This window comes from Salmo trutta, chromosome 13 (assembly GCF_901001165.1).
Source record: "Salmo trutta chromosome 13, fSalTru1.1, whole genome shotgun sequence".
Classification (NCBI taxonomy): Eukaryota; Metazoa; Chordata; class Actinopteri; order Salmoniformes; family Salmonidae; genus Salmo; species Salmo trutta.
The window spans coordinates 22,301,742-22,329,503 of NC_042969.1; the positions used below are offsets into that span (position 1 = coordinate 22,301,742).

Below are 27,762 nucleotides of genomic sequence, written 5' to 3' on the forward strand. Positions count from 1 at the left end.
ACGCCATTAACTACCCTATCACTTAATATTTTGGATGAAAATTACATGACCACATTTTGAGAAAACAATCAACAGAAATTTAGCAAAATTAAGAATTTATACATCTGAATTTGACGGGAAATTGTTTTAGGTCATTCTCAATGTATAATTCTCAGTGTCCACACCGGGCAGTTTATGAACTGCTTCTGACAATGACGGGGAATGTTCAATGTAGGGGGCATTTCCAGCTGTCAGTGCTGTCAGGACCTGGTGTTATAAAACGTGAAGGTTACTTTGACTCCCCATCCATCCACTAGATACCTTTTTAGGTGTTTGATCTCTTCCTCTATTCAGATCTCTTTTGTCATCTCCCCCTTCAGTATATTTAAATGCGCAATGTTCTGGTCTTTGTTGATGTGGATAAACGGGTTTAATCAGGTGGAACAGTGTGAGAATCCTCGCCCCTCTGGGCCCAGTTTGGTTTTCTGCTCCTACACTACAGCCAGCGGATAGACACCGCTGCCATGAAAACACAACCATGAGTCATAACCATCTGCATACACAATGAGGGAGAAGGCCCTGAAATCCAATCACAGGTGTCAGATAGCTGTTACCTTGGCAATGCGGCTGTGACATGGCAGCAGATCTCAGTTGGCATGGAGGGAGGGAGGGAGGGAGGGAGGGGGAGAGATGTCGAGAGAGACTGAGTATGTGTTCTGAGATATCTCAGAATAGTAGGGGAATGCTCAGTCTTCTAGACTGTAGTCAACCAATTATTGGCAAAATATCAGAATTGTACTGCCTGTGTAAACACAGCCATAGACGCAAACTGAATATCTATTAGTCACTCCTATTCTCAGTTAGGTTACCCCAACGAGTCTCTCTCTCCTTGCAGTGAGATTAAACATAGGGCACGGAACAATTTGCAGCTAAGGTGGTGAGTGGTGATCTATAGTATCTTTATGGAACATCTTGTACAATGTAATGTACTGCCCATATTAGCAGCAGGCTCTACACTCACTGCAGTGTCATTATCTAGGTACATTTCAAGGGATGTCAACACTACCGAGTCAGTTAGGACCTGCCAAGCCTGGCTGAAAACGTACAGCAGCAATCACTAATTGGTAACAGATGTTTGCTTTGTGTTTCTAGTCGTTCTATGTTGTGAACTGTACATAGAAAACATTGGAGCCCACATGACCGGTCCTGTATGGGAGATGCTTTGTTTGCAGCCTGTCTATATGTACGTTATTTGTTGATGGTGGTGCAAATTGCTTATTGATTCATTAGGCGGTCAATAATGGGATAGGTACCAGTATGGATTTTTACAATACCATCTATAACAATATTTTGATACAGCTAAATTAAAAGTAAAAGTCCTACAAATTGGACAATTTCACTGTCAGATTTCTTATTTTGGTTGAGTATAAAACATTCTGTATGGTGAAAGCAAATTCATGCTCTCTCCCACCGTGTAGAAATTAGACTGCAACCACAGCGCACCCACCCAGGTACTGAGAGTCGGGACCGACAGCAGACTGTCAAACCAGCAGGGTTTCCCTGTCACTGCTCACTTTGTGTCCTATCAATAGATCACTAGAAGATGCATATCATTCATTCTAGCTGGAGAGGGTTCGGCTGACTTTAGTTAATTTAAGTGGAAAAAGTACTTGGCTGAACATTATGCTGTAGTCGGCTTTATAGCCAACAGCCAGCGATAGTGGAAAACACTGCCATCAGAAATAAGAAAAATATTGTGAAATTATATTTTGGCAATATTTCCCAGCCCCCTGTAACCTACATAATGTTGTCTGGCTGATAGTTTGTTGTGGTACAGCTCCGTCAGAGGTGTCATGTATGATGATACTTAAACCTTCTCGCCTACTTCAATAAGATGACATCTGTTGGAGGGCCTCTGTCTAAAATGTCCCCCGACCCTTCTCTCTCCTGCAGATCACAGAACTCCTGGACGATGACAAATTAGAGGCGTTTGAGGAGCTGCCCCAAGATGGCGAGGATGGCCCCCCTTCCGCCTCTGAATCCCCCCAACACAGTAACACCCAGGTCCAGGTCACCCCCTCTTCAGGGTAAGATCAGATAAATAATGACTTGGTTTATGGCTTTGTGCATATATTGCAAACATATCAAGCGTAGACAAAGGACATGAACAATTACAGACCATAAATACACTGAGAATAGAAAAGTGTCTCTAATTCTTATGATTCATCTATACACATCTACGCTGTATAAACACACAGACCCCTCCATGTACTCTTGTAGCCTCCCTGGTGTACATACACCCAACTCTCATGTTTCAGAGTGTGTGTGGACATGTTCAGGCTGAATATGAGCCTGGTGTGGTGTCACATTCCAGCCCAGCTGCCTGCTTCACCACAGCTATGTTCTTGAATCTGGTGGGGGAAGCCATAAAGATCTCTTACAGCATAATGTTATAGGGTCAGCTCAGCTCCCACATGATACAGTCTTATATAATTGGAATCGTGACCCCATTTTTCAATCATGTGACCCCACATGGGCTCCTGACCCCAAGTTTCAATACACTGAGAAAAGTAGTGACTTAGATCACGTTTTTCTCATTCCATGCATGGAGCAAAATAGTGCTAGTCCAAATAAGACTTTTCCCAGAACCGGGGTAGCAGCGTCTCTGCCAGGCAAAGCTGCTGTGATCTCAAGTCTCCACAGTGCTAAATGGATGAGTGCGTCTCCTTTCAAAAGTCCTGAGGTCTAGATCTGAGAGAAAGTCCTCATCCCTGGAAGTCTTTGTGCTGATCTCCTCTCTCTGTTTAGTTCCAGTGCACCTGCACCCACTTTGATCTGAGCGGAGCGCCAACAGGGCTGTTGAGAGCTCCACCACAGGGCCACCATACAGCAGCTAAATGTCAGGCTGGTCTGGAATGACAGGCCGGTTAAATTATATTAATCAAATCAAATGTTATTAGTCACATGGGCCGAATACAACAGGTTTAGACCTTACAGTGAAATGCTTACTTACGAGCCCCTAACCAACAATGCAGTAAAAAAAAAAAAAAAAAGTTGAGATAATTGCAACAAGTAATTAAAGAGCAGCAGTGAAATGACAATAGCGACACGTGTGTGTGTATATATATGTGTGTGTGTGTGTGTGTGTGTGTGTGTGTGTGTGTGTGTGTGTGTGTGTGTGTGTGTGTGTGTGTGTATGTATGTATATATATATATATATATATATATATATATATATATATATATATATATATATATATATATATATATATATATATATATATATATATATATATATATATATATATATGGGGTACCGATAGAGTCAATGTGCGGGGGCACCGGTTATTTGAGGTAAGATGTACATGCAAAGTTATTAATATGCGTAGATGACAACAGAGAGTAGCAGAGGTGTAAAGAGAGGGTGGGAGCACTGCAAATAGTCTGGGTAGCCATTTGACTAGGTGTTCAGGAGTCCTATGGCTTGGGGGTAGAAGCTGTTTAGAAGCCTCCTGGACCTAGACTTGGCGCTCCGGTACCGCTTGCCGTGCGATAGCAGAGAGAACAGTCTATGACTAGGGTGGCTGGAGTCTTTGAACATTTTTAGGGCCTTCCTCTGACACCGCCTGGTATAGATGTCCTGAATGGCAGGAAGTTTGGCTCCAGTGTTGTACTAGGCCGTTCGCATTACCCTCTGTAGTGCATTGCGGTCGGAGGCCGAGCAGTTGCCATACCAGGCAATGATGCAACCAGTCGGGATGCTCTCGATGGTGCAGCTGTAGAAACTTTTGAGGATCTGTGGACCCATGCCAAATCTTTTCAGTCTCCTGAGGGGGAATAGGTGTTGTCGTGCCCTCTTCACGACTGTCTTGGTGTGCTTGGACCATGTTAGTTTCCCTCGGTCCCCTTTTAGTGCCCACAAAGCTCATCACTAAGCTCAGGACCCTGGGACTAAACACCTCCCTCTGCAACTGGATCCTGGACTTCCTGACGGGCCACCCCCCAGGTGGTGAGGGTAGGCAACAACACATCTGCAACACTGGGTCCCCAGATCCTCAAAGTTCTACAGCTGCACCATCGAGAGCATCCTGACCTGTTGCATCACCGCCTGGTATGGCAACTGCTCAGCATCCGAACGTAAGGCGCTACAAAGGGTAGTGAGTATGGCCCAGTACATCAATGGGGCCAAGCTTCCTGCCATCCAGGACCTGTATACCAGGCGGCGTCAGAGGAATGTCCAAAAAATTGTCTGACTTCATAGACTGTTACCTCTGCTGTATGCATGGCAAGCGGTACCGGAGCACCAAGTCTAGGTCCAAAAGGCTCCTTAACAGCTTCTACTCCCCCAAGCCATAAGACTGCTGAACAATTAATCAAATGGCTACCCGGACTATTTGCATTGAACACACACACGCTGTTTATCTATGCATAGTAACTTTACCTCTACTTACATGTACATATTACCTCGACTAACCTGTACCCCCAGACATTGACTCGGTAACAGTACCCCATGTGTACAGTGCATTTGGAAAGTATTCAGACCCCTTGACTTTTTTTCCTCATTAATCTACACACAATACCTCAATGACAATGCAAAAACATGTTTTTAGAAATGTTTGCAAATGTATTAAAAATAAAAGCATACAGTATCAGTCAAAAGTTTGGACACCTACTCATTCCAGGGTTTTTCTTTATTTTGACTATTTTCTACATTGTACAATAATAGTGAAGACATCAACTATGAAATAACACATGGAATCATGTAGTAACCAAAAAAGTGTTAAATAGGGATGCACGATATATCGGTGAACATGTTGGAAGTGGACGATATTAGCTAAAAATGCGAACATCGGTATCGACCGATGTCTAGTTTAACACCCAATGTGTAAAACTCATGTCAAAGCCGACGTGCATACCTATATAATGACGGTACATGATGTAACGATGCCACGTAAAATGTTGCGCTATACTTGCAACACAGATACAGTAGCACTGCCAAAGCTGTACAAAAAAGTCAGCAAACACCGGCCACGAACGATGTGTTCACAATACGGCGTTGATAATAAAGCATCATTTGTTCGACCGCAACTTCTGGGGTAGCTAGCTTTAGCTTGGTACCTAGCTAGCACCAATACAACCAGCCTGAAAACAATGACCAGTAGAAACTGCAGTAATTTTCATTATTCTTAGCAATGATTTAGGAATCCTTGTGAGTAAGTATTAGCTAGGTTGACACTTGTTTGCCTATTGAAATTGAACTTCAGTTCATGTAAATAAATGGCTAGCCAGCTACTTAACCCTGTTGCCCAAAGCTAACGTTATAAACAGCCAGCTAGCTTCATCTGGCTAGTGAGGCTTGACCGGACCGTGTTATGTGTTGTGAAGATATAAGGATTAGCCACAATAAGGATTAGGCACAATAGTGGAATTTGCAATTTGCCTTCAAAATAAAAGTATGTAATTGACAGTGATACAAATAGTAGAATTATGCCATACTTTTATTTTGAAGGCTAACCGCAAAGGCCACTATTGTGGCTAACTTCACATAGATGGGTCCGACCATTAATCAAATAAGAACTGTCTTATAAATTAGGGTTATTTTAGATGACATCTAGCTATATAGTTAGCTAGCTAACTATAGCTACTGAAACAGATTGTCGTTTTGCTATGTTTTTGGGGAAGAACATTGTTTGCATCCATGAGTTAGCTAGCTTTTTTATGACCAGCACTGTAGGTGCGCGAGACAACTTTACCAGCATCATAGCATACGTGGCGATGAATCGTTGTGACATATGAAATACGAGTGATAGTGTAATCAATGTGTAATATCTACGTAAAAAATGTATGAACGCGTTAAATATTTATGTGATGTGCAGTCATATTCAGGTGCTGATTGGTCAACAAGCTTATTTGACATGTCAAATAGTGTTAAATAGTGTATTTTTTGACACGCAAAGACCCTAACGGTTTTCCATAGAAATCCTGGTTGAGAATGAAACGAATTAACAAATGAACAACGCAACAGCACAGCAAGTAAGTTAAATAGGTTTTGATTATGTTTTACTGGTAATGGGGACATACGTAAATGCCAACAAAATAACTTTTTTGGTGTGTGTGTAACCTTTTATTTAACTATGCAAGTCAGTTAAGAACAAATTCTTATTTACAATGACGGCCTACTCCAGCCAAACCCGGACGACTCTGGGCCAATTGTGCGCCGCCCTGTGGGACTCCCGATCAGAGCCGGATGTGATGCAGCCTGGATTCGAACCAGGGACTGTAGTGACGCCTTTTGCACTGCGATGCAGTGCCTTAGACCGCTGCGTGTGTGTGTTAACTATACTGGAATGCTTAAAAGGCCGCTAAATGTTTTATATCGTTTATCTATATCGTTTATCGTATCGTTTTCTTTTTCGGCAAGGAAAATATCGGTATCGGACAAAAATGTCATATCGATGCATCACGTGTTATAAAATATATATTTAGATTTATTTATTTTGATTCTTCAAATAGCCACCCTTTGCCTTGATGATAGCTTTGCACACTCTTGGCATTTTCTCAAACAGCTTCATGAGGTAGTCACCTGAAGTAAAACTGAACTGTAGGTGTGTGTGTGTGTGTGTGTGTGTGTGTGTGTGTGTGTGTGTTGTGTGCACGCTTCTGGTCGTTCTGTTTAAGGCTGGTTGGTGGTTGGACATGAAAGCATGTTGTGGGATGGGGAAAGGGAAAGGCTTTGGGTGGCAGCTGCTACAGCTGACCCAGACATAATCATGCAGTCAACATTAAATGCCTTAATCAGTGCCTTCAGAAAGTATTCATACCCCTTGACTTGTTCCACATTTTGTTGATACAGCCTGAATTCAACATGGATTCAATAGATTTCTTTCTCACCCATCTACACACAATACCCTATAATGACACAGTGAAAACATATTTCTATAAATGTTAGCAAATGTAATGAAAATGAAATACAGATATCTCATCTACATAAGTATTCACACCCTTGAATCAATACTTTGTAGAACCACCTTTGGCAGCGATTACAGCAGTTCATCTTTAAGTCTCTAAGACCTTTCCATACCTGGATTGTGCAACATTTTCAAAACTATTCAAGCTCTGTAAAATTGGTTGCTGATCGTTGCTGGATAACCATTTTCAGGTCTTGCCATAGATTTTCAAGCAGATTTACGTCGACTAACTTCAAATCAAATTTTGTTGGTCACATGCAGATGTTAATGCGAGTGTAGCGAAATGCTTGTGCTTCTTGTTCCGACAGTGCAGTAATATCTAACAAGTAATCTAACAATTCCCCAACAACTACCTAATACACACATCTAAAGGGGTGAATGAGGATATGTACATATAAGTATATTGATGAGCGATGGTCGAGCGGCATAGGCAAGGTGCAATAGATGGTATAAAATACAGTATATATACATGTGATATGAGTAATGTAAGATATGTAAACATGATTAAAGTGGCATTATTTAAAGTGACTAGTGATCCATTTATTAAAGTGTCCAGTGATTGAGTCTCAATGTAGGCAGCAGCCTCTGAGTTAGTGTTTGCTGTTTAGCAGTCTGATGGCCTTGAGATAGAAGCTGTTTTTCAATCTCTCGGTCCCAGCTTTGATGCACCTGTACTGACCTCGCCTTCTAGATGATAGCGGTGTGAACGGGCAGTGGCTTAGGTAGTTGTTGTCCTTGATGATCTTTTTGGCCTTCCTGTGACATCGGGTGCTGTAGGTGTCATGGAGGGCAGGTAGTTTGACCCCTGTGACGCGTTGTGCAGACCGCACCAACCTCTGGAGAGCCTTGCGGTTGAGGGCTGTGCAGTTGCCGTACCATACTGTGATACAGCCCGACAAGATGCTCTCGATTGTGCATCTGTAAAAGTTTGTCAGGGTTTTGGGTGACAAGCCAAATTTCTTCAGCCTCCTGAGGTTGAAGAGGCGCTGTTGTGCCTTCTACATCACACTGTCTGTGTGGGTGGACCAGTTCAGTTTGTCTGTGATGTGTACGCCAAGGAACTTAACTTTCCACCATCTCCATGGCTGTCCCTTCGATGTGGATGGGGGTGGTGCTCCTTCTGCTGTTTCCTGAAGTCCACAATCATCTCCTTTTGTTTTGTTGACATTGAGTGAGACACCACACTCCAAGGGCCTTCACCTCCTCCCTGTAGGCTGTCTCATCGTTGTTGGTGATCAACCCCACTACTGTTGTGTCATCTGCAAACTTCATGATTGAGTTGGAGGCTTGCATGGCCACACGGTTGTAGGTGAACACGCACGGAGTATAGGAGAAGGCTCAGCACACACCCTTGTGGGGCCCCAGTTTTGAGGGTCAGCGAAGTGGAGATGTTGTTTGCTACCTTCACCACCTGGGCGTGGCCCGTCAAAGTCCAGGACACAGTTGCACAGGGCGTGGTTGAGACCCAGGGCCTCCAGCTTGATGATGAGCTTGGAGGGTACTATGGTGTTGAATGCTGAGCTGTAGTCAATGAACATCATTCTTACATAGGTTTTATTTTTGTCCAGATGGGATAGGGCAGTGTGATGGTGATTGTGTCATCTGTGGACCTGTTGGGGCGGTATGCAAACTGAAGTGGGTCTAGGGTGGCCGGTAAGGTGGCGGTGATTTGATCCTTGACTAGCCTCTCAAAGGATTTCATGATGACAGAAGTGAGTGCAATGGGGTGGTAGTCATTTAGTTATCTTTGTCTTCTTGGGTACAGGAACATTGGTAGCTGTATTGAAGCATGTGGCAGACTGGGATAGGGAGTGATTGAATATGTCCATAAACACCAGCCAGCCAGCTGGTCTGCGCATGCTCTGAGGACACGGCTAGGGATGCCGTCTGGGCCTTGCGAGGGTAAACGCGTTTAAAATGTTTGACTCGCGTTATCCACGGTGGGCGCAGTCTTTGTTAGTGAACCGTGATGGTGGCACTGTATTATCCTCAAAGCGGGCAAAGAAGGTGGTTAGTTTGTCTGGAAGCGTGACGTCGGTGTCCGTGACATGGCTGTTTTTTGTTTTTGTAGTCCGTGATTTCCTGTAGACCCTGGCACATACGTCTCGTGTCTGAGCCGTTGAATTGCGACTCCACCTTGTCCTTGGACTGGCATTTCGCTTGTTTGATTGCCTTGTGGAGAGAATAACTACACTGTTTATATTCAGCCATATTTCCAGACCTCTTCATGGTTAAATGCAGTGGATCGCGCTTTCAGTTTTGCGCGAATGCCGCCATCCATCCACGGTTTCTGGTTAGGGTAGGTTTTAATAGTCACACTGGGTACAACATCTCCAAATGGCGTGGCTTCCGATTGGTCAGATCAGCGTTGAATGGTTCTCGTCACTGGTACATCCATTTTGAGTTTCTGCCTTTTAAGACGGTATGAGCAAGATGGCGTCTTGGTCGGATTTGTCGAAGGGAGGGTTTGGGAGGCTTTGTATGCATCGCGGAAGTTAGAGTAGCAGTGGTCGAGAGTATTAGCCCTGCGTGCAATCAATATGCTGATTAGAATTTTGGTAGCCTTGTTCTCAAATTTGCTTTGTTAAAATCCCCAGCTACAATAAATGCAGTCAGGAACATTCACTGTCTTCTTGGTAAGCAACTCCAGTGTATATTTGGCCTTGTGTTTTAGGTAATTGTGCTGCTGAAAGATGAATTTATCTCCGTGTCTAGTGGAAAGTGGACTAAACCAGGTATTCCTCTAGGATTTTGACTGTGCTTAGCTTTATTTTTTTATCCTTAACTATTAAACATACCCATAACATGATGCAGTGATACTCAGTAATGTGTTGGATTTGCCCCAAACATAACACTTTGTATTCAGGACAAAAAGTTAATTGCGTTACAACTTTTTTTGCAGTATTACTTTAGTTACTTTAGTTGTAAACAGGATGCATGTTTTGGAATATGTTGACCTATCTTCAGTTTTCTCCAATCACAGCCATTAAACTCTAACTGTTTTAAAGTCACCATTGGGCTCATGGTGAAATCCCTGAGCGGTTTCCTTCCTCTCCGGCACCTGAGTTAGGAAGGACACCTGTATTTTTGTAGTGATCGGGTGTATCAATACACCATCCACAATGTAATTAAGAACTTCACAATGCTCAAAGTAATATTCAACGTCTGCTTTTTTTTCATCCATCTACCAGTATGTGCCCTTCTTTACGAGGCATTGTAAAACCTCCCTGGTATTTGTGGTTGAATCCATGTTTGAAATTCCCTGCTTGACTGAGGGAGGGGTACGGAGACCAGGTAGTCATTGAAAAATCATGTTAAACACCATTATTGTACACAGTGTGTCCATGCAACTTATGTGACTTATTAAGCAAATGTTTACTCCTGAACTTATTTAGGCTTGCCTTAACAAAAGTTGAATACTTATTGACTCAAGATATTTCAGCTTTGCATTTTTGATTCATTTGTAAATATTTTGAAAAACATAATTCCACTTTGACATTATGGGGTATTGTGTGTATGCCAATGACAAAAAAAACGAAATGTAATCAATTTTAAATTCAGACTTTAACACAACAAAATGTGGGAAAAGTCATGGTGTGAATACCTTCTGAAGACACTGATGGAATGATGGAGTTGGGGCAAGCACTGCAATTTTTTACCTGATTATTTAACTAAGCAAGTCCGTTAAGAACAAATTCTTATTTACAATGACGGCCTACTTGTAAAGTCCCCCCGGCCAAACCCTCCCCTAACCCGGACGACGCTGGGCCAATTGTGCGCCACCCTATGAAACTCCCGATTACGGCCGGTTGTGATACAGACCGGGATCGAACCCGGGTCTGAAGTGACGCCTCTAACACTGCAATGCAGTGCCTTAGACCGCTGTGCCACTCGGGAGGCCTTAATAGAGATGAAAAGGCAACCAACAGAACTAGTGCCTGACAGTATCCCTCACAACTATTGTTGTGATGCCTGGGGTTATTCTGCAGTCACAGTTCTGCTTTTGAAGGAATGTCTGTGCAGTATTAAGTTGTCATGTCTTTTTTAAATTAATGTCCAATTAAATAGTCTTAACCCAATTTTTTATATTTTTATTCAAGGCAATTGACCACCATCCTCAACAAGAAGAATGTCTTAAATGTTTTGCTTATGATGGTGGTCATGGATCAACAGTAACACTTGACTGATCATGTCCGATGTCATTCAGTCATGGAGGGAAAAACTGCAGGCTTTGCTGACTTGTTTGTGCCGAGCCCTAACAGACATTAAGCTTGTCCCCATTGTGCCCTGACAACATCTCAGCGACAGCTCCCATCAAATCTAAATATAAGCCCATTGGACCGTCCACCATCCGTTCCCCGCTACATTTTTTTTTTATGGGGCACAGAAATAAACTCTGGTGATGAGGAACAGCGTTCTTGAGACATGCTGTTGGCTGAGGTGCGAGACAGGGGAATGTGTGAACAGCTGTTTGCACCATAGTGACTGCGTGAGGTGGCAGGGTCACAGACCTCCCTCCACCTCTTCCCCCTTCCCTCACCCTGTCCACCTCTCCAACTCAGTGCCTGCCTGCATGCCTTCCTTCACAACGCCACCATCACTTGCTTTTAAAGCCAGTGGTTGCATCCAACACAGCACCCTATTACCTACATTGTGCACCACTTTTGACCAGGGCCCATAATAGGGTGTCATGTGAGACTTGGACAGTGTCCGAGCCAAAGGATCAACAGCCCCTTGGCCAAACTCCTCCTCATGGTCTACTTTCTCCAGCCAGACCTGTCCTGAAGACCCTGTGTACATTATTTATGAGGGCTCTGAGGCCACTGCATGCCACAGAAACCTACCGCTCTTATCTGTGTCAACAGAGCACTTGCTGTCTCTTTCACGAGGACGGCGGAGTGACTCTTCGTAGACACATTGAGAGGCGTTTACATGGTTAGCAGCACCCTACAAGGTGGACTCCAGCTCCACTCGTGGCCTGGGCCCATCAAAACAAGTTCCTCCTACTGAATATATTCCATATACCCACTCCTGGTGTTGGGGTCTGCTCCTGGGTTTATTTTGAAGTTCCTCTGCGGGCGTCATGTCCAGCTACATCCCACCCCCTTCACCTCTTAGTTACTTCCTACTACCGTCCTTTCCTAGCTTACCTTGTCTCATTACCTGATTATGTCAAGGCTATAGGCACCAGAGCCGTATGTTTAGAATATATGGCTCTGATATGCACTACCTGGCTTGGAATATAGTATCCACGCGACCTACATAACAAATATAACATATGTTATCAGTTCTCGCCCACAGTAGTTGGACAGACTTATCTTAATTTCCTAGGAATTCTAACACACCCAGGAAAGATTACTTTTATAGCAACTAAACAACTGTAGCAATGATAAATGGGTCAACAAAACATTCAGATTAACAACAAACCTGACCCTTTTGCTGCAAGTGGACATGATGAAGCATTCTCAGAACACATGGAACTCCCTGAACTGATTCCATCATGGTCAGTTCAGGTGGGCCGGTGACCTGGCTCAGGATGTATGGAGAGTGTATATGATGTGTATCTCTGTGTGTTTGTTCCTTATCACTCCCGAGACAAACAGATGAGGTAATGGCTAAAGAGAGCCTGGGTGTGGCCATCCTGTCCCCCTAGCTGAGCTCCAGTCAGAAGCTGTAAGTGAGCCAGCCCTGCCAGTGGGATATGATTGAGTAGGATATGGGTGCCAAGCGGACATAGGGGTGATGTGCAGGTTATATAAAAGCCAGGGTGACGGGTGTCAGTGTGTGTGTGTTTAGTGATTGGGGGGCTGCTGTGTTGTATTCTGTGTTTACTGGGCATCGGTTGGGGAAGCCCGCCCCCCTCAGGCCAGGTAATTGGCCAGCGGGTCAGGTTCCCTGGTTGTGTCAGGCAGTCCTGTATTTGAGCAGGGTTTTGGATTGTTTACTGCAGCTGAGCCCAACAGTACACAGCCAGCCAGCCAAGGACAGAGTTCCACAATATGTACCCAGGTAGTCAGGGTTTGCTCTTTTTACCTGCTCATACAGAATTTATCACCAATAAATGCTCAGTCCAGATAACCCATAAAAAAACGGCACTCGACTAACCAAGCAGAACCAACAACCGGTGAAAATGGTGTGTGAAATTCTGCTGTACAGGCAAAGTCCCGGTGGGGCTGGGTGGGAAGGATGAGGGGGAGGAGGATTGTGACAGCTTGTGTATATTGTCACATACAGTTTTGAGATTTGTAGTGTATGATAGATTAATACAGCCCCATGATGTCACTGAGAGGTCATGCCCAGGTAGTTAATGATGAACTTGTTAATCAGAGGACTAATTCTAAACCTCCACTACTACCCCCACAGGAAGGTTGCAGGTCTGATTGACACATGTTTAGTTTTCATAAGGAAAAGAGGTGTTTACGAGCTGAAAGGTCAAGCCTGGGAAAGTGTGTGGGGGGGATGCTTTTCTTGAAGTACCTGCTGAAACAGTGTGATGTATGGCAGCATTTGGCTCCCGGAAGAGTTTAAGAGTCAAAAGCCTAGGCTACCTGTATTTTGGAAGAAGATTGTTCTGACCTACCACTTGGAGCCCTTTTCCCTGTGATCAGGAGGTGAGGTCAGGTCAGCAATCTACTTTGTCAAAGAGCTATGTGGCAGATGATATGGCAGTCCTCCTTACCCAAATCACTTTGGCAAAGCTGGCCCGCTTATTTCACCTCATTACGTTAGCCAAATGCATGAGGCGCTCCAGGGCTTTCTAAAGCTAGTAAAGCTTTTTGTCTTTGACTCCAAAAACCTTGGTCTGTGTTCCATCTAGTCACACATGCTGATTTCTCCACAGTCTGAGAAACAGGACTGATGAGAAGGAGTCTGATCTGATTGAGTGGGAGCTGCACTAACAGATCTCTCAGTGCTGTGCGCTCTGGCCTGTGTCTGGCCCTGTCCAACAGCACTCTCATTGCTGACTGCAAAATAAGGACTACCTTGGGATTCAGTGAGATGGAATGGTGCTGGTTATGTCATCTGAACTCAGTAGACCAATACTCAACTATACTCTCTCTTTCTCTGTTGAGCCATACTGGCTGCTTCGCTGGCCAAAGTCCAAATATTTGAGTCATTTAGCGGATGCTCTTATCCAGAGCGACTTACAGTAGGGAATACATACATTTCATTTTCATTTCATGCAGTTTTAAAAATAATAATAATTGTACTGGCCCCCCGTGGGAATCGAACCCACAACCCTGGCGTTGCACACACCATGCTGGTGTTGCAAACACCATGCTCTACCAACTGAGCCACAGGGAAGGCGTCATTGTCTAGGTGTGCTGAAATTTTTACGTAACGTGTTTAACTGTCAGAAGGGGAGGTGCGGTGGTGGGCGACTGAGTGTCTGGCCTGTTTAGTCTCTGACAGCTTGTGGCTTCAGTGTTTATGCCTCTTACTGCACAGTCAGTGTGGAATCAGAGTGCTGCTTTTTTCTCAGTAAACAAAAGGGGGGAGAGGAGGTTAATAATTAAGGTGTTATTGAATATATTTGAGCAGCTGGGCAGAGACTGAGGTGAGAGCTAAGGGGATAGATTTTTAACACTAGAGAAAGAGCACTGAATCCTATTGGCATATGGAGGTCCTGTTGGCTGTGATAAGTGATACTGGAGATGGTGAACCCCTCTAATATTCTGTGGTGGGTCAGAGTCTCTACAGTCAGTGGTTTCACAGATCTAGGATGGGACAGTAACACCATTCTACAGTTAACGTTTGTGTCTGTATGGCATGCTTGAGGAGGTGACCCACCCTGTCAATATCAACCTTTAGAGCACCTGTCTTTTCCCCTGGGGTGCCCCTTTAGTTGCCCCCCCCCCCCCCCCAAAAGGGAAACTCTGGCTCAACTCGACACTGGCGCTAACAGTGGTGGGATGTTATGTAAGCACAGAATCCTGGCATGCAACACTTTGTTTATGAGCCGGAGGGCGCATACTGCTGAATCAACCCGGCCCCTTCTTCCTGTCAGCTGCCCCAGCACTGCCTGATGAGCAGAGAGGCAGGCGGTGTACTGTTTGATATTTACCCACATCATTGGAATGGACCCTGTATTTGTGTGGCATCAGGATGGGGTTGCTATGCAAACTCGTGTCACGCACACCCACACTCGCGCCACGCGCACCCACACTCGCGCCACGCGCACCCACACTCGCGCCACGCGCACCCACACTCGCGCCACGCGCACCCACACTACGCCACGCGCACCCACACTACGCCACGCGCACCCACACTACGCCACGCGCACCCACACTACGCCACGCGCACCCACACTACGCCACGCGCACCAACACTACGCCACGCGCACCCACACTACGCCACGCGCACCCACACTACGCCACGCGCACCCACACTACGCCACGCGCACCCACACTACGCCACGCGCACCCACACTACGCCACGCGCACCCACACTACGCCACGCGCACACCCACACTACGCCACGCGCACCCACACTACGCCACGCGCACCCACACTACGCCACGCGCACCCACACTACGCCACGCGCACCCACACTACGCCACGCGCACCCACACTACGCCACGCGCACCCACACTACGCCACGCGCACCCACACTACGCCACGCGCACCCACACTACGCCACGCGCACCCACACTACGCCACGCGCACACCCACACTACGCCACGCGCACCCACACTGCGTGTCACGCTTGTCACGCACGCACACTCGTGTCACTCACACTCGCGTCACGCACACTCGCGTCACTCACACTCGTGTCACTCACACTCACGTCACACACACCCACACTCACTTCACGCACGCACACACTCACACTCTCGTCACGCACACTCGTGTCACTCACACTCGTGTCACTCACACTCGTGTCACTCACACTCGTGTCACTCACACTCGTGTCACTCACACTCAAGTCACACGCACACTCACACCTACGTCACGCACAATCACCTCACGCACACACACACTCTCGTCACGCACACACACACTCTCGTCACGCACACACACACTCTCGTCACGCACACACACACCTACGTCACGCACAATCATGTCACTCACACTCTCGTCACGCACAAGCACGTCGCACACACTCACGTCACGCACACCCACGTCACTCACACCTACACTCGCGTCACGCACATCCACACTCACGCACGCCCACACTCGCGTCACGCACACTCACGCACACACGCCCACTCACGTCACGCGCACACCCACCCACACGTCACGCGCACACCCACGCCACTCACACCCACACTCACACCCACACTCACGTCACTCACACCCACACTCACGTCTCGCACACCCACACTCACGTCTCGCACACCCACACTCACGTCACGCTCACACCTACGTCACGTGCACACGCACACTCGCGTCACTCACACTCACGTCACGCACACTCACACCTACACTCACACCATGCACACGCAGGTGGCTCAGCCAGAGCCCGGACTTGAACGCGATCTAACATCTCTGGAGAGACCTGAAAATTGCTGTGCAGCGATGCTTCCCATCCAACCTGACAGAGCTTGAGAGGATCTGCAGAGAATAATGGGAGAAACTCCCCAAATACAGGTGTGCCAAGCTTGTAGCATCATACCCAAGAAGACTCAATGCTGTAATCGCTGCCAAAGGTGCTTCAACAAAGTACTGAGTAAAGGGTCTGAATACTTAGGCTGTAAGGTAACAAAATAGGCTGTAAGGTAACAAAATGTGGAAAAAGTCAAAGGGTCTGAATATTTTCCAAATGCACCGTACGTAAACAGAATGTCCTCTCTGAAAACGGATAAGGGTTTGTTGCAGAGCTGGGCACAGCCAATGATGTACATGCATATATATTGGGCTCAACTATACCACAAAATGGTGACCAGGACTCTATGCAGTCTTGTGATTGGGTTCTTGCCAGGGGCTGCTTGGCCCCTTCATAGATGGCTATGCTAAAGCTAACCCTTTATCCATTTATGCACACTTCTGAAGCCAGGAATACAGCAGAGTTCAGTACAGCTTAATGAGCAGGGAGTTTGGTTCTTAGTTCAGATAGTGCTGTATATATCACAGGACTTTTCCCTGGTTGACTTTATTATACCTGCCAGAGATCAGGAAATGGGTCGCGGAGCGATTCAACTCAGCTTCTCATGCTCCTAATTAGATGGATTCAGAGGGTTAGTACTGTGGCAACAGAAGTTAATACTTTGGGCTTGTGTTGTTTCTGCAGCATTATAAAGAGGACCATCCATGCTGCGGTGGGACAGCACTTCTTTTACCTCAAGAGCTCCATCGACAATGAGATCTATGAGAGGCAAGGGTGAGCAGTGAACACACACACTTACATGTACTCACAAGATATTGCACTTCACACACATACAAATGCACATTGGGCTCCCAAGTGGGTCAGCGGTTTAAGGCACTGCATCTCAGTGCATGAGGCGTCACTACAGTCCCTGGTTCGAATCCAGGCTGTATCACATCCGGCCATGATTGGGAGTCCCATAGGGCGGTGCACAATTGGCTCATCCGGGTTTGGCCAGGGTAGGCAGTTATTGTAAATAAGAATTTGTTCTTAACTGACTTGCCTAGTTAAATAAATAAAAATTCAACATACATGATGCAACTATTTCGACACGTACAGAATGACATGTATCAAAGCATGCACACTTAGCCATTCACTCTAACATGCATTCCCCTGTCACCCTGTTCACCCATACTGTACATTCTGGACAGAACTTGGTGGTAGGCAGCTCCAGAAAGGTCGTGTTACCACAGCTGACAGCCAGCAATGCTGATTGTTGCTCCATGGGGCTTATTATGGCTAATGACTTGGTTGGTTCCCACAGGGCGGGCCCCAGTGAGAGGCCAGGGCCAGGGGGGCCATGCGAGGGCCATGGTGAAGAGGACCATGGTGAAGAGGGCCTGTGTGAGAGTGAGGAGGGCCCCACAAGCAGTCCCCTGTCAGTCACAGAGACGGAGCAGCACTCAGAGCACAGCCCTGAGGCCCAACAGGTCAGTCATTTTACATTTTAGTCATTTGTTTTGTCATACTGTAGAGTCAGTCACTCACAAACACACACATCGCAGACAAACAACTCCACATGCTCTGGCTGTCAGCAGAATATTGCATGTTTACCATACTGAGCCCGGTCGTTATCAATTCATTACAAGGTTGATGCTTGTTGCTATCAGCATGGCCTTTTGTGTGGCCCATAACAAAGATGTAATTCTCCTGGGAGGGCTGGGGTGCTGGGAGACGAGAGGACCTCATACACTGTTCTGGCCAAGCACAGCCAGTCCTGCCTGACAATCACCATCACACACACTAGATAACTGCCAATTTGATGCACTTTAGATATCCTACACAGAATCAGAATTAGCCTGTATAGCATAAGATGATGTCATGGATTTGGGGGGAGACATCTGAAGATATCTTTGTAGATGACTAGTGTCTTCTGACATGGCAGTCATTGGTCCATCAGTGTTCCTGGGCACCATTTTAGCTCTCCTGGCTACTGGCCTTGGATAGAGGCTGGGTGAACCCTAAATAAAATGGCAGCTCGTTTATGCTGATGTCTACCCAACTTCTCCCTCTCTCCTCCACCACCACAGAGATGCCTGCTGGCTAGGCTCCATAGCTCCACAGCCCCTCAGCCCAGAGGTGGGATTCTCTCCATGAATTGGGTCACCCTCTTTAAATAGTCTGCCTGCCCCCCAAAGAATAACCACAACACCTGTTCAGACCACAGACACTCCTCCCCTCTCCATACATGTATACATACAGGGCCATCTTCACCCACTTAATAGAAAGGAAAGGAGCCCACATTCCAGGAATTCAAGCTATAGCATCTCATCAAAATAACCTCACAGTTGGCTGTTATTGGTGCCTCCATTTGACAGAGAGCCTACATGTTGGTCTGTGCTTAAGGGTACTACTTGGCAAGTGGATACGTGTGTGTGTGTAAGAAATGAAGTCTAATTCTTGAGACATTGTTTCTGTTTTCTCCCAGGAGGTCCAGGATTGTGACTCCCATAACGCCACGAGTTCTGGAATGGACCTGGACCACGCCGAGGCTCTCGTAGACGCAGAGAACAATATCAACACGGCCAGGTTGGCTTTGAAGCATTTAATTGTATTGCTAAAATACACCATTTCCTCAACGGATTAAAACACCAAGGCTTTGCTGTCTACTTTACTTCCTGCCTTCCCAGAGAAGGCTGATGGCTGGCATTCAATCAAACAAGTTGTATGTTAATCTGGACTTTGGGGCTTTGTATGAGTGTTTTGTTTAGTTATTATGTAGAACACAAACAGCCCTAACATGGTTTTGAAAAGACTGATGTGATGTGAGCCGTCCGCTGTGAATAGACTGGAGGGAGACGTTCTTCTGTAAATAGACCGAGACATGAGACTGTCATGATGTCTGTCTGGTGCTGCGGAGTGGAGGACACTTGACTCATCATGATGTCTATTCTAATCAGTTGGATACGGCGTCATCCTACCTCCGCTCATCATTGGGCTCAACATGAAGCAAGCGTACAGACACACACACGCCTGTCCATGACGGTAGTCCTCAGTTATTGTCAGCTGATCAACGGTCACTCTAATACATTGTGCATAAGGCATTGTGTTCAATAGTCTATGGTGAAAATAGCCACAGTAACAAATAAAAACATTAGCATCACCAATGAGGTCAACCATCATACGTGCCTCTCTGTAGTTCAAATGGACCATTATTCACATGTCTCTCTCTCGTTGCAGGCAAGAAAACCAAGCCTGTGAGAAGATGAACAGGGCTGATCTCATCGCCTGTGTAAGTGTCTATGCCAATGCCGCCTTCACGACTAGGGTCGTACGCTGTTTAACCCTGTCTCTCCATCCAGGTCTCTGATGTGTGTGAGTGTGACCAGAATGCCAACACAGACGCCAGGGGGTACCCCTCTCACCCTGCCAGCTGCCCCAGCTCCCACCACCGCATCTTCCCCCACAGCCAGTGGGAAGGTAACTTTCTCACCATGGTTGTGTGTTTAATACACAATGTTCCCTAAGGGACAGTTAGGATAGTGATGGAGTGAAGTGGGGGCGGCAGGTAGCCTAGTGGTTAGAGCGTTGGGCCAGTAACCAAAAGGTTGCTAGATCGAATCCCCGAACTGACTTGCCTAGTTAAATAAAAATTATTTAAAAAAAATAAAAAAAAGTCAGTGGAGACTAACCAAAATGCATTTCCAAGTAAACATGGATGCAAATGATTGATTCATTATGGGTTGTGCTAGCTAGGTATGAAAGTGCCTTAGAATGCTTGCTGGTTGCCTGAAACGTCAGCTCACGCCGTGTTCTCTGCCATCTCTCTCTCCCTCCTCCCTTAGCACCATCCCCAAACCTTCTCCCCCTCATAGACTTCACATGTATGCACCTGCAGGGGAGAGGTCATGGTAAGTAGGAGCTCTCCATCCATCCATCCATCCATACTTCCTCCCTCATCATCCTTCTCTTTACTAATCCAGACCTTGTTGGACCCGGGTCCCTGTCAGTGAGACTAATCCAGAGTTCTTTGTCCTTCACCTCTCTCGCTCTCTCTCTTGTCTCTTCTGGGCGACCAGCTTAGGGCTCACTCAGCAAGGTCATTCTCAGACCTCTCCTAATGGTTACCCCTCAGTATCTAAGAGTCATAGAGAAGAATCAACTGCAGACCCCTTTACTTTTTCCACATTTTGTTACGTTAGACTTATTCTAGTTTTTTTTACCTCAATCTACACACAATACCCCATAATGACAAAGCAAAAACAGGCTGGGTTTTTTTGTTGCTAAAAACTGAAATACCACAAGTATTCAGACCCTTTACTCAGTACTTTGTTGATGCACCTTTGGCAGTGATTACAGACTCGTGTCGTCTTGGGAATGAAGCTACAAGCTTGGCACACCTGTATTTCGGGAGTTTCTCCCATTCTTCTTTGCAGATCCTCTCAAGCTTGATCAGGTTGGATGAGGAGCGTTGCTGCACAGCTATTTTCAGGTCTCCAGAGATGTTCGAACGGGTTCAAGTCCGGACTCTGGCTGGGCCACTCAAGGACATGCATAGACTTGTCCCAAAGCCAATCCTGCGTTGTCTTGGCTGTGTGCTTAGGGTTGTTGTCCTGTTGGAAGGTGAACCTTCGCCCCAGTCTGAGGTCCTGAGCGCTCGGGAGCAGGTTTTCATCAAGGATCTCTCTGTACTAGTCTCCCAGTCTCTGCCGCTGAAAATCATCCCCACAGCATGATGCTGCCACCATCATGCTTCACCATAGGGATGGTGCCAGGTTTCCTCCAGGTGTGACACTTGGCATTTAGGCTAAAGAGTTCAATCTTGGTTTCATCAGACCAGAGAATCTGGTTTTTCATGGTCAGAGTCCTTTAGGTGCCTTTTGGCAAACTCAAAGCGGGCTGTCATGTGCCTTTAACTGAGGAGTGGCTTCCGTCTTGCCACTCTACCATAAATGCCTGATTTGGTGGAGTGCTGCAGAGTTGGTTGTCCTTCTAGAAGGTTCTCCCATCTCCACAGAGGAACTCTGGAGCTCTGTCGGGTTCTTGGTCACCTCCCTGACCAAGGCCCTTCTCCCCCGATTGCTCAGTTTGGCCAGGCGGCCAGCTCTAGGAAGAGTCTTGGTGATTCCAAGCTTCTGCCATTTAAGAATGATGGAGGCCACAGCATGATTGTTACACAGGTGCACCTTGTGCTGGGGACAATAAAAGGTCACTCTAAAATATGCAGTTTTGTCACACAACGCCACAGATGTCAACATTTTTGAGGGAGCGTGCGATTGGCATGCTGATTGTCCACCAGAGCTGTTGCCAGAGAATTGAATGTTAATTTCTCTACCATAAACTGCATCCAACATTGTTTTCGAGAATTTGGCAGGACGTCCAACCAGCCTCACGACTGCAGACCACGTGTATGGCGCTGTGTGGGCGAGCGGTTTGCTGTTGTGAACAGAGTGCCACATGGTGGCAGTGGGGTTATGGTATGGGCAGACATAAGCTACGGACAATGGACACAATTGCATTTTATCAATGACAATTTGAATGCACAGAGATACGATGACGTGAACCTGAGGCCCATTGTCGTGCATTTCATTCACTGCCATCACCTTATGTTTTAGCATGATAATGCACAGCCCCATATCGCAAGGATCTGTACACAATTCCTGGAAGCTGAACATTTCCCAGTTCTTCCATGGCCTACATACTCACCAGACATGTCACCCATTGAGCAAGTTTGGGATGCTCCGGATCGCTGTGTACAACAGCTTGTTCCAGTTCCCGCCAATATCCAGCAACTTCGCACAGCCATAGAAGAGAAGTGGGTCAACATTTCACAGGCTACAATCAACAGCCTGATCAACTCTATACGAAGGAGATGTGTCGCGCTGCATGAGGCAAATGGTGGTCAAACCAGATACTGACTGGTTTTCTGATCCACGCCCCTACCTTTTTTTAAGGTACCTGTGACCAACAGAGATCATATCTGTATTCTCATGTGAAATCCATAGATTAGGGCCTAATGAATTTATTTCAGTTGACTGATTTCCTTATGAACTATAACTCAGTAAAAGCTTAGAAATTGTTGCATGATGCGTTGATATTTTTGTTCAGTATTTATTTCAGGCCACAAAGTGTGAAATTGAGCAAACCATACCAAGATGGAAAAATCTAATGAGGTCTAAAGAAAGCTGAGGAAAGAACCATGTGTGGTGTAGTTGCTCTAGGCCTATTTTCAAATTATTCTAGCGTTGTGCAACCTAGCTTCAACACATAGTAGCCTCGGCTAATCATTTATAATGATCCAGTTCTGAGGACAGCAGAGTTACTCTGCAGCCCATGATGATTCTCGTTGACTGTCACTCGATTCATCTGCACGCTTCGGCACAGACATGCCCACACATCCTAGACAACTACACATGTCTTTAGTGCCACAGCTCCACCAGAGAGGAATAGGCTCCAAAATATACTTTGTCAATAGTTCAGGTGACTCTTAGCCCTTCAGCAACCAAAGGAAAGGAGAGGTGCTCAAAAACAATGACAAAACTTCCTAAAGGACAAATTAGAGGCAGAAATGAGTTTGAGCACTCAACAAAAATGGCAGAATGATTTATTTTAGCTCACTTTAATCCATTGTACAGGACAGAGACTAGGAGACCAGTGTGTCTGTGTTGGTGTCCTGTCTCAGTAGGTCCTGGAACTGCAGTGCTGTAGATGACCCTTGTTACACACTGAGCCTCATCTGTGCGTTTCTTTTTGTCCCACCCAGACCCCATGCCAGCCTTCAAGTCATGGCAGGATGAGAGTGACTCTGGTGAGGCCCAGCTGTCCCCCCTGGCCGGGCGCATGGTGCCCCTGCCCCACGAGGAGGACTCCCATCCCCTCATGGCCCGCCACTTCCTGGACTTTGGCCACAGCCAACGCTTCCTGCAGCACCCCGACGCAACCTCGCCCACTAAAGCCCACCAGTCCCTGGGGAGGTGAGAACACACTGACTCACTCATCAGGAATGGTTATTTCTATAGACATGATGGGCGACTTTGATGTTTTCCTGTTTAGTTATTCGATCTTATAAACCGTGTTTGTAAGCCAGGATTTTGCATTGAGACTTCAGGTGCATGGTCACCACCTCTCATACTCTCTCTCACTTGTCTCATCTAGGCCTCACCGTGCCTCCTTCACTTCCAAAGAGAGCGCTGTGAGGAACGACTCGGTCCCCCACCAGCTCACCAAAAAGCTGCAGAACCTCAAGAAGAAAATCAAACAATTTGAGGAACAGTTTGAGAAAGAGAGGAACTACAAGGTTAGATACAGTGCATTCGGAAAGTATTCAGACCCCTTGACTTTTTCCACATTTTGTTACGTTACAGCCTTATTATAAAATTGATTAAATTGTTTTTATCCCTCGTCAATTTACACATAATACTCCATAATGACAAAGCAAAAACATGTTTTTAGACATTTTTGCAAATGTATTAAAAATAAAAAAAACGGAAATATCACATTTCCATAAGTATTCAGACCCTTTACTCAGTACTTTGTTGAAGCACCTTTGGCAGCGATTACAGCCTCAAGTCTTCTTGGGTATGACGCTACAAGCTTGGCACACCATAATTTGGGGAGTTTCTCCCATTCTCTTCTGCAAATCATCTCAAGCTCTGTCAGGTTGGATGGGGAGTGTCACTACTGCACAGCTATTTTCAGGTCTCTCCAGAGATGTTCGATTGGGTTCAAGTCCGGACTCTGGCTGGGCCACTCAGACATGCATAGACTTGTCATGAAGCCACTCCTGCGTTGTCTTGGCTGTGTGCTTACAGTAGTTGTCCTTGTGGAAGGTGAACCTTCACCCCAGCCTGAGGTCCTGAGCACACTGAAGCAGGTTTTCATCAAGGATCTTTCTGTACTTTGCTCTGTTCATCTTTCCCTCAATCCTGACTAGTCGCCAGTACTTGCTGCTGAAAAGCATCCCCACAGCATGATGCTGCCGCCACCATGCTTTACCGTAAGGAGGGTGCCAGGTTTAAGTGCCTTTTGGCAAACTCCAAGCAGGCTGTCATGTGCCTTTTTACTGAGTGGCTTCCGTCTGGCCGTCAGGCCTGCTTGGTGGAGTGCTGCAGAGATGGTTGTCCTTCTGGAAGGTTCTTCCATCTCCACAGATGAACTCTTGTGCCCTTTCAGAGTGACCATCAGGTTCTTGGTCACCTTCTCCCCAATTGCTCAGTTTGGCCGGGCAGCCACCTCTAGGAAGAGTCTTGGTGGATCCAAACGGCTTCCATTTAAGAATAATAGAGGCCACTGTGTTTTTGGGGACCTTCAATGCTGCAGAAATGTTTTGGTACCCTTCCCCAGATCTGAGTCTCGACACAATCCTGTCTCAGAGCTCTACGGACAGTTCCTTCGACCTCATGGCTTGGTGTTTGCTCTGACATGCACTGTCAACTGTGGGACCTTAAATAGACAGGTGTGCCTTTTCCACATAATAATAGTGAAGACATCAAAACGATGAAATAACACATATGGAATCATGTAGTAACCAAAAAAGTGTTACACAAATCCCAAAATGTTCTATATTTCAAATTCCTTAAAGTAACCACCATTTGCCTTGATGACAACTTTGCACACTCTTGGCATTCTCTCAACCAGCTTCATGAGGTAGTCACCTTGAATGCATTTCAATTAATAGGTGTGCCTTGTTAAAAGTTCATTTGTGGACTTTCTTTCCTTCTTAATGCATTTGAGCCAATCAGTTGTGTTGTGACAAGGTAGGAGTGGTATACAGAAGATAGCCCTATTTGGTAAAAGAACAGCTCAAATAAACGAAGAGAAACGGCAGTCCATCATTACTTTAAGACATGAAGGTGAGTCTATCCGGAAAATGTCAAGAACTTTGAAAGTTTCTTCAAGTGCAAAAACCAAGCGCTATGATGAAACTGTCTCTCATGAGGACCGCCACAGGAAAGGAAGACCCAGAGTTACCTCTGCTGCAGAGGATAAGTTCATTAGTTACCAGCCTCAGAAATTGCAGCCCAAATAAATGCTTCACAGAGTTCAAGCAACAGACACATCTCAACATTATCTGTTCAGAGGAGACTATGTAAATCAGGCCTTCATGGTCGAATTGCTGAAAAGAAACCACTACTTGTATTTAAGTCAGTTAAGAACAAATTCTTATTTACAATGAAGGCCTACACAGATTTCCACGGTCTAGTACTAAAGGACACCAATAAGAAGAAGAGCCTTGCTTTGGCCAAGAAACACGAACAATAGACATTAGACCGGTGGATTTTTAGTTCCAACCGCCATGTCTTTTTGAGACGCGGAGTAGGTGAACAGATGATCTACGCGTGTGGTGTTCCCACCGTGAAGCATGGAGGAGGTGTGGGGGTGCTTTGCTGGTGACACTGTCTGTGATTTATTTTGAATTCAAGGCACACTTAACAAGCGTGGCTACCACAGCATTCTGCAGCGATACACCATCCCATCTGGTTTGCCAACAGACCTCCAGGCTGTGTAAGAGCTATTTGACCAAAAAGTAGAGTGACGGCGTGCTGCATCAGATGACCTGGCCTACACAATGACCTGACCTCAACCCAATTTGAGATGGTTTGGGATGAGTTGGACCGCAGAGTGAATGAAAAGCAGCCTATTGCTCAGCATATCTGGGAACTCCATCAAGACTGTTGAAATAGCATTCCAGGTGAAGCTGGTTGAGAGATTGCCAAGAATGTGCAAAGCTGACATCAAGGCAAAGGGTGGCTACTTTGAAGAATCACTTTTTTGGTTACTACCATATGTTATTTCATAGTGTATATGTAAAAAATTAAGAAAAACCCTTGAATGAGTAGGTGTGTCCACATTTTTGACTGGTACTGTATGTAAATAGTGTTTATGTTTTAAATGTTTTATTTATGTGCAACAAATTACGAAAACCTGTTTTCTCTTTGTCATTATGGGGTATTGAGGGGAAACAATTTTATCCATTTTAGAAAAAGGCTAACGTAACAAAATGTGGAAAAAGTCAAGGAGGCTGAATTCTATCCGAATGCACTGTAGATACTGCAACATGAGGAACAGTTTGAGAGAGCGGAAATACAAGGATATATATATATATATATATATACTGAAATATGAGGAACAAGTTCATGCTTAGAATAAATGCACAGTATGCCATTCATCAGTATTCACTGTCCTCCCCACAGCCGTCTCATGGTGACAGTGCAGCTAACCCAAAGGTCCTCAAGTGGATGACCGACCTCACCAAAATCCGCAAACAGTTAAAAGGTAAGAGCAGTCTCTATGTCTGCATGGTTGTGTTGGGGGGAGTGGGAGGGTGCTTGGTTCCATGGCAGGGGTGGGGTTGGTTGGGTTGGGCTCAGCTTGGCGGGTAAACTTTTGTGTGCCATCCTGTTCCTCCCCTGGGCAACCTGGTTCTGCCCTGACCCGCCTGCCTGACTGCCCAGTCCAGTGGTGGCAGAGCTGGGTCAGTCTCATCAATGCATGGGTATTACAGTACACACCAACTGTGGCTCTAACATAATGGCCTTCCCTCACTGTGTTGGTCCATTGTGAAAGTCCCCCCCCCCATCCATCTATATCAATTCCATTTGAACACCCCCCCCCCCCCAATCAGGAGATGCAAAGCCGAATAAGTTTCTCTCTCTTCTTTAAAATTCTAAAACCGGACGTCCCCCATCTGCAGGAAGACATCTCTTTCTCAAAGGGTCCCTGAGGCACCAGGCGGTGCTTCAGTCATACAGACGCCACCACACCTCCTCCACCTCCGCCCCGAACACACCCCATTTTACACTTGCACGCCCCCTCACTGCCTCTAAACAGACACCCTACCTATGTAAGTACACTAACAGCAGTAAGTAGAAACCAAAAATACTTCCAACTGAAGGTAGACTCTGTTCTTTCTCTCTTCTCATAGCTCTCTCTCTCGCTCTCTCTCTCCCTTTCTCTCCCTCTCAATTAAATTCAAAGGGCTTTATTGGCATGGGAAACATATGTTTAAATTGCAAAGCAAGTGAAATAAACAAAAGTGACAATCTACTTGTAACACAGAAGCACATCCCGCAGTCTGGGGTTTGGCAGTATGTCATGTAATGGGGTAATTTGGGTGTAAATTCTGCGGCGAACAGGGTGGGAGTCTCTAGCCAGAGTGTGGAAGCTGGATTCCAACAGTTATTATTTTGAATGGATATGGTCCTTGAGAACATGCCTTTTGGAACATTGTAAAATGAATTTAGTGCCGACTGACTGGTTTATTTGATTTGCTGCTCATCCATCCGTATGC

At 45.9% G+C, this 27,762-nt stretch overlaps 1 protein-coding gene across 4 annotated transcripts in view; it reads left to right on the forward strand.

Moving 5' to 3' along the window:
* Nucleotides 1–27,762, forward strand: part of LOC115205442 (protein FAM13B) — a 76,384-nt gene that overhangs the window by 38,402 nt on the left and 10,220 nt on the right. For 2 of the 4 annotated variants that reach the window (XM_029771422.1, XM_029771420.1), the window contains exons 7-17: nt 1,933–2,066; nt 17,178–17,267; nt 17,797–17,962; nt 18,961–19,061; nt 19,713–19,764; nt 19,835–19,952; nt 20,318–20,383; nt 23,236–23,446; nt 23,628–23,769; nt 26,666–26,747; nt 27,166–27,315. In XM_029771422.1, the coding sequence (XP_029627282.1) occupies nt 1,933–2,066; nt 17,178–17,267; nt 17,797–17,962; nt 18,961–19,061; nt 19,713–19,764; nt 19,835–19,952; nt 20,318–20,383; nt 23,236–23,446; nt 23,628–23,769; nt 26,666–26,747; nt 27,166–27,315 (1,312 nt within the window). The remainder of the gene's footprint in view (nt 1–1,932; nt 2,067–17,177; nt 17,268–17,796; nt 17,963–18,960; nt 19,062–19,712; nt 19,765–19,834; nt 19,953–20,317; nt 20,384–23,235; nt 23,447–23,627; nt 23,770–26,665; nt 26,748–27,165; nt 27,316–27,762) is intronic. The other 2 variants (XM_029771421.1, XM_029771423.1) reach the window with 2 other exon arrangements.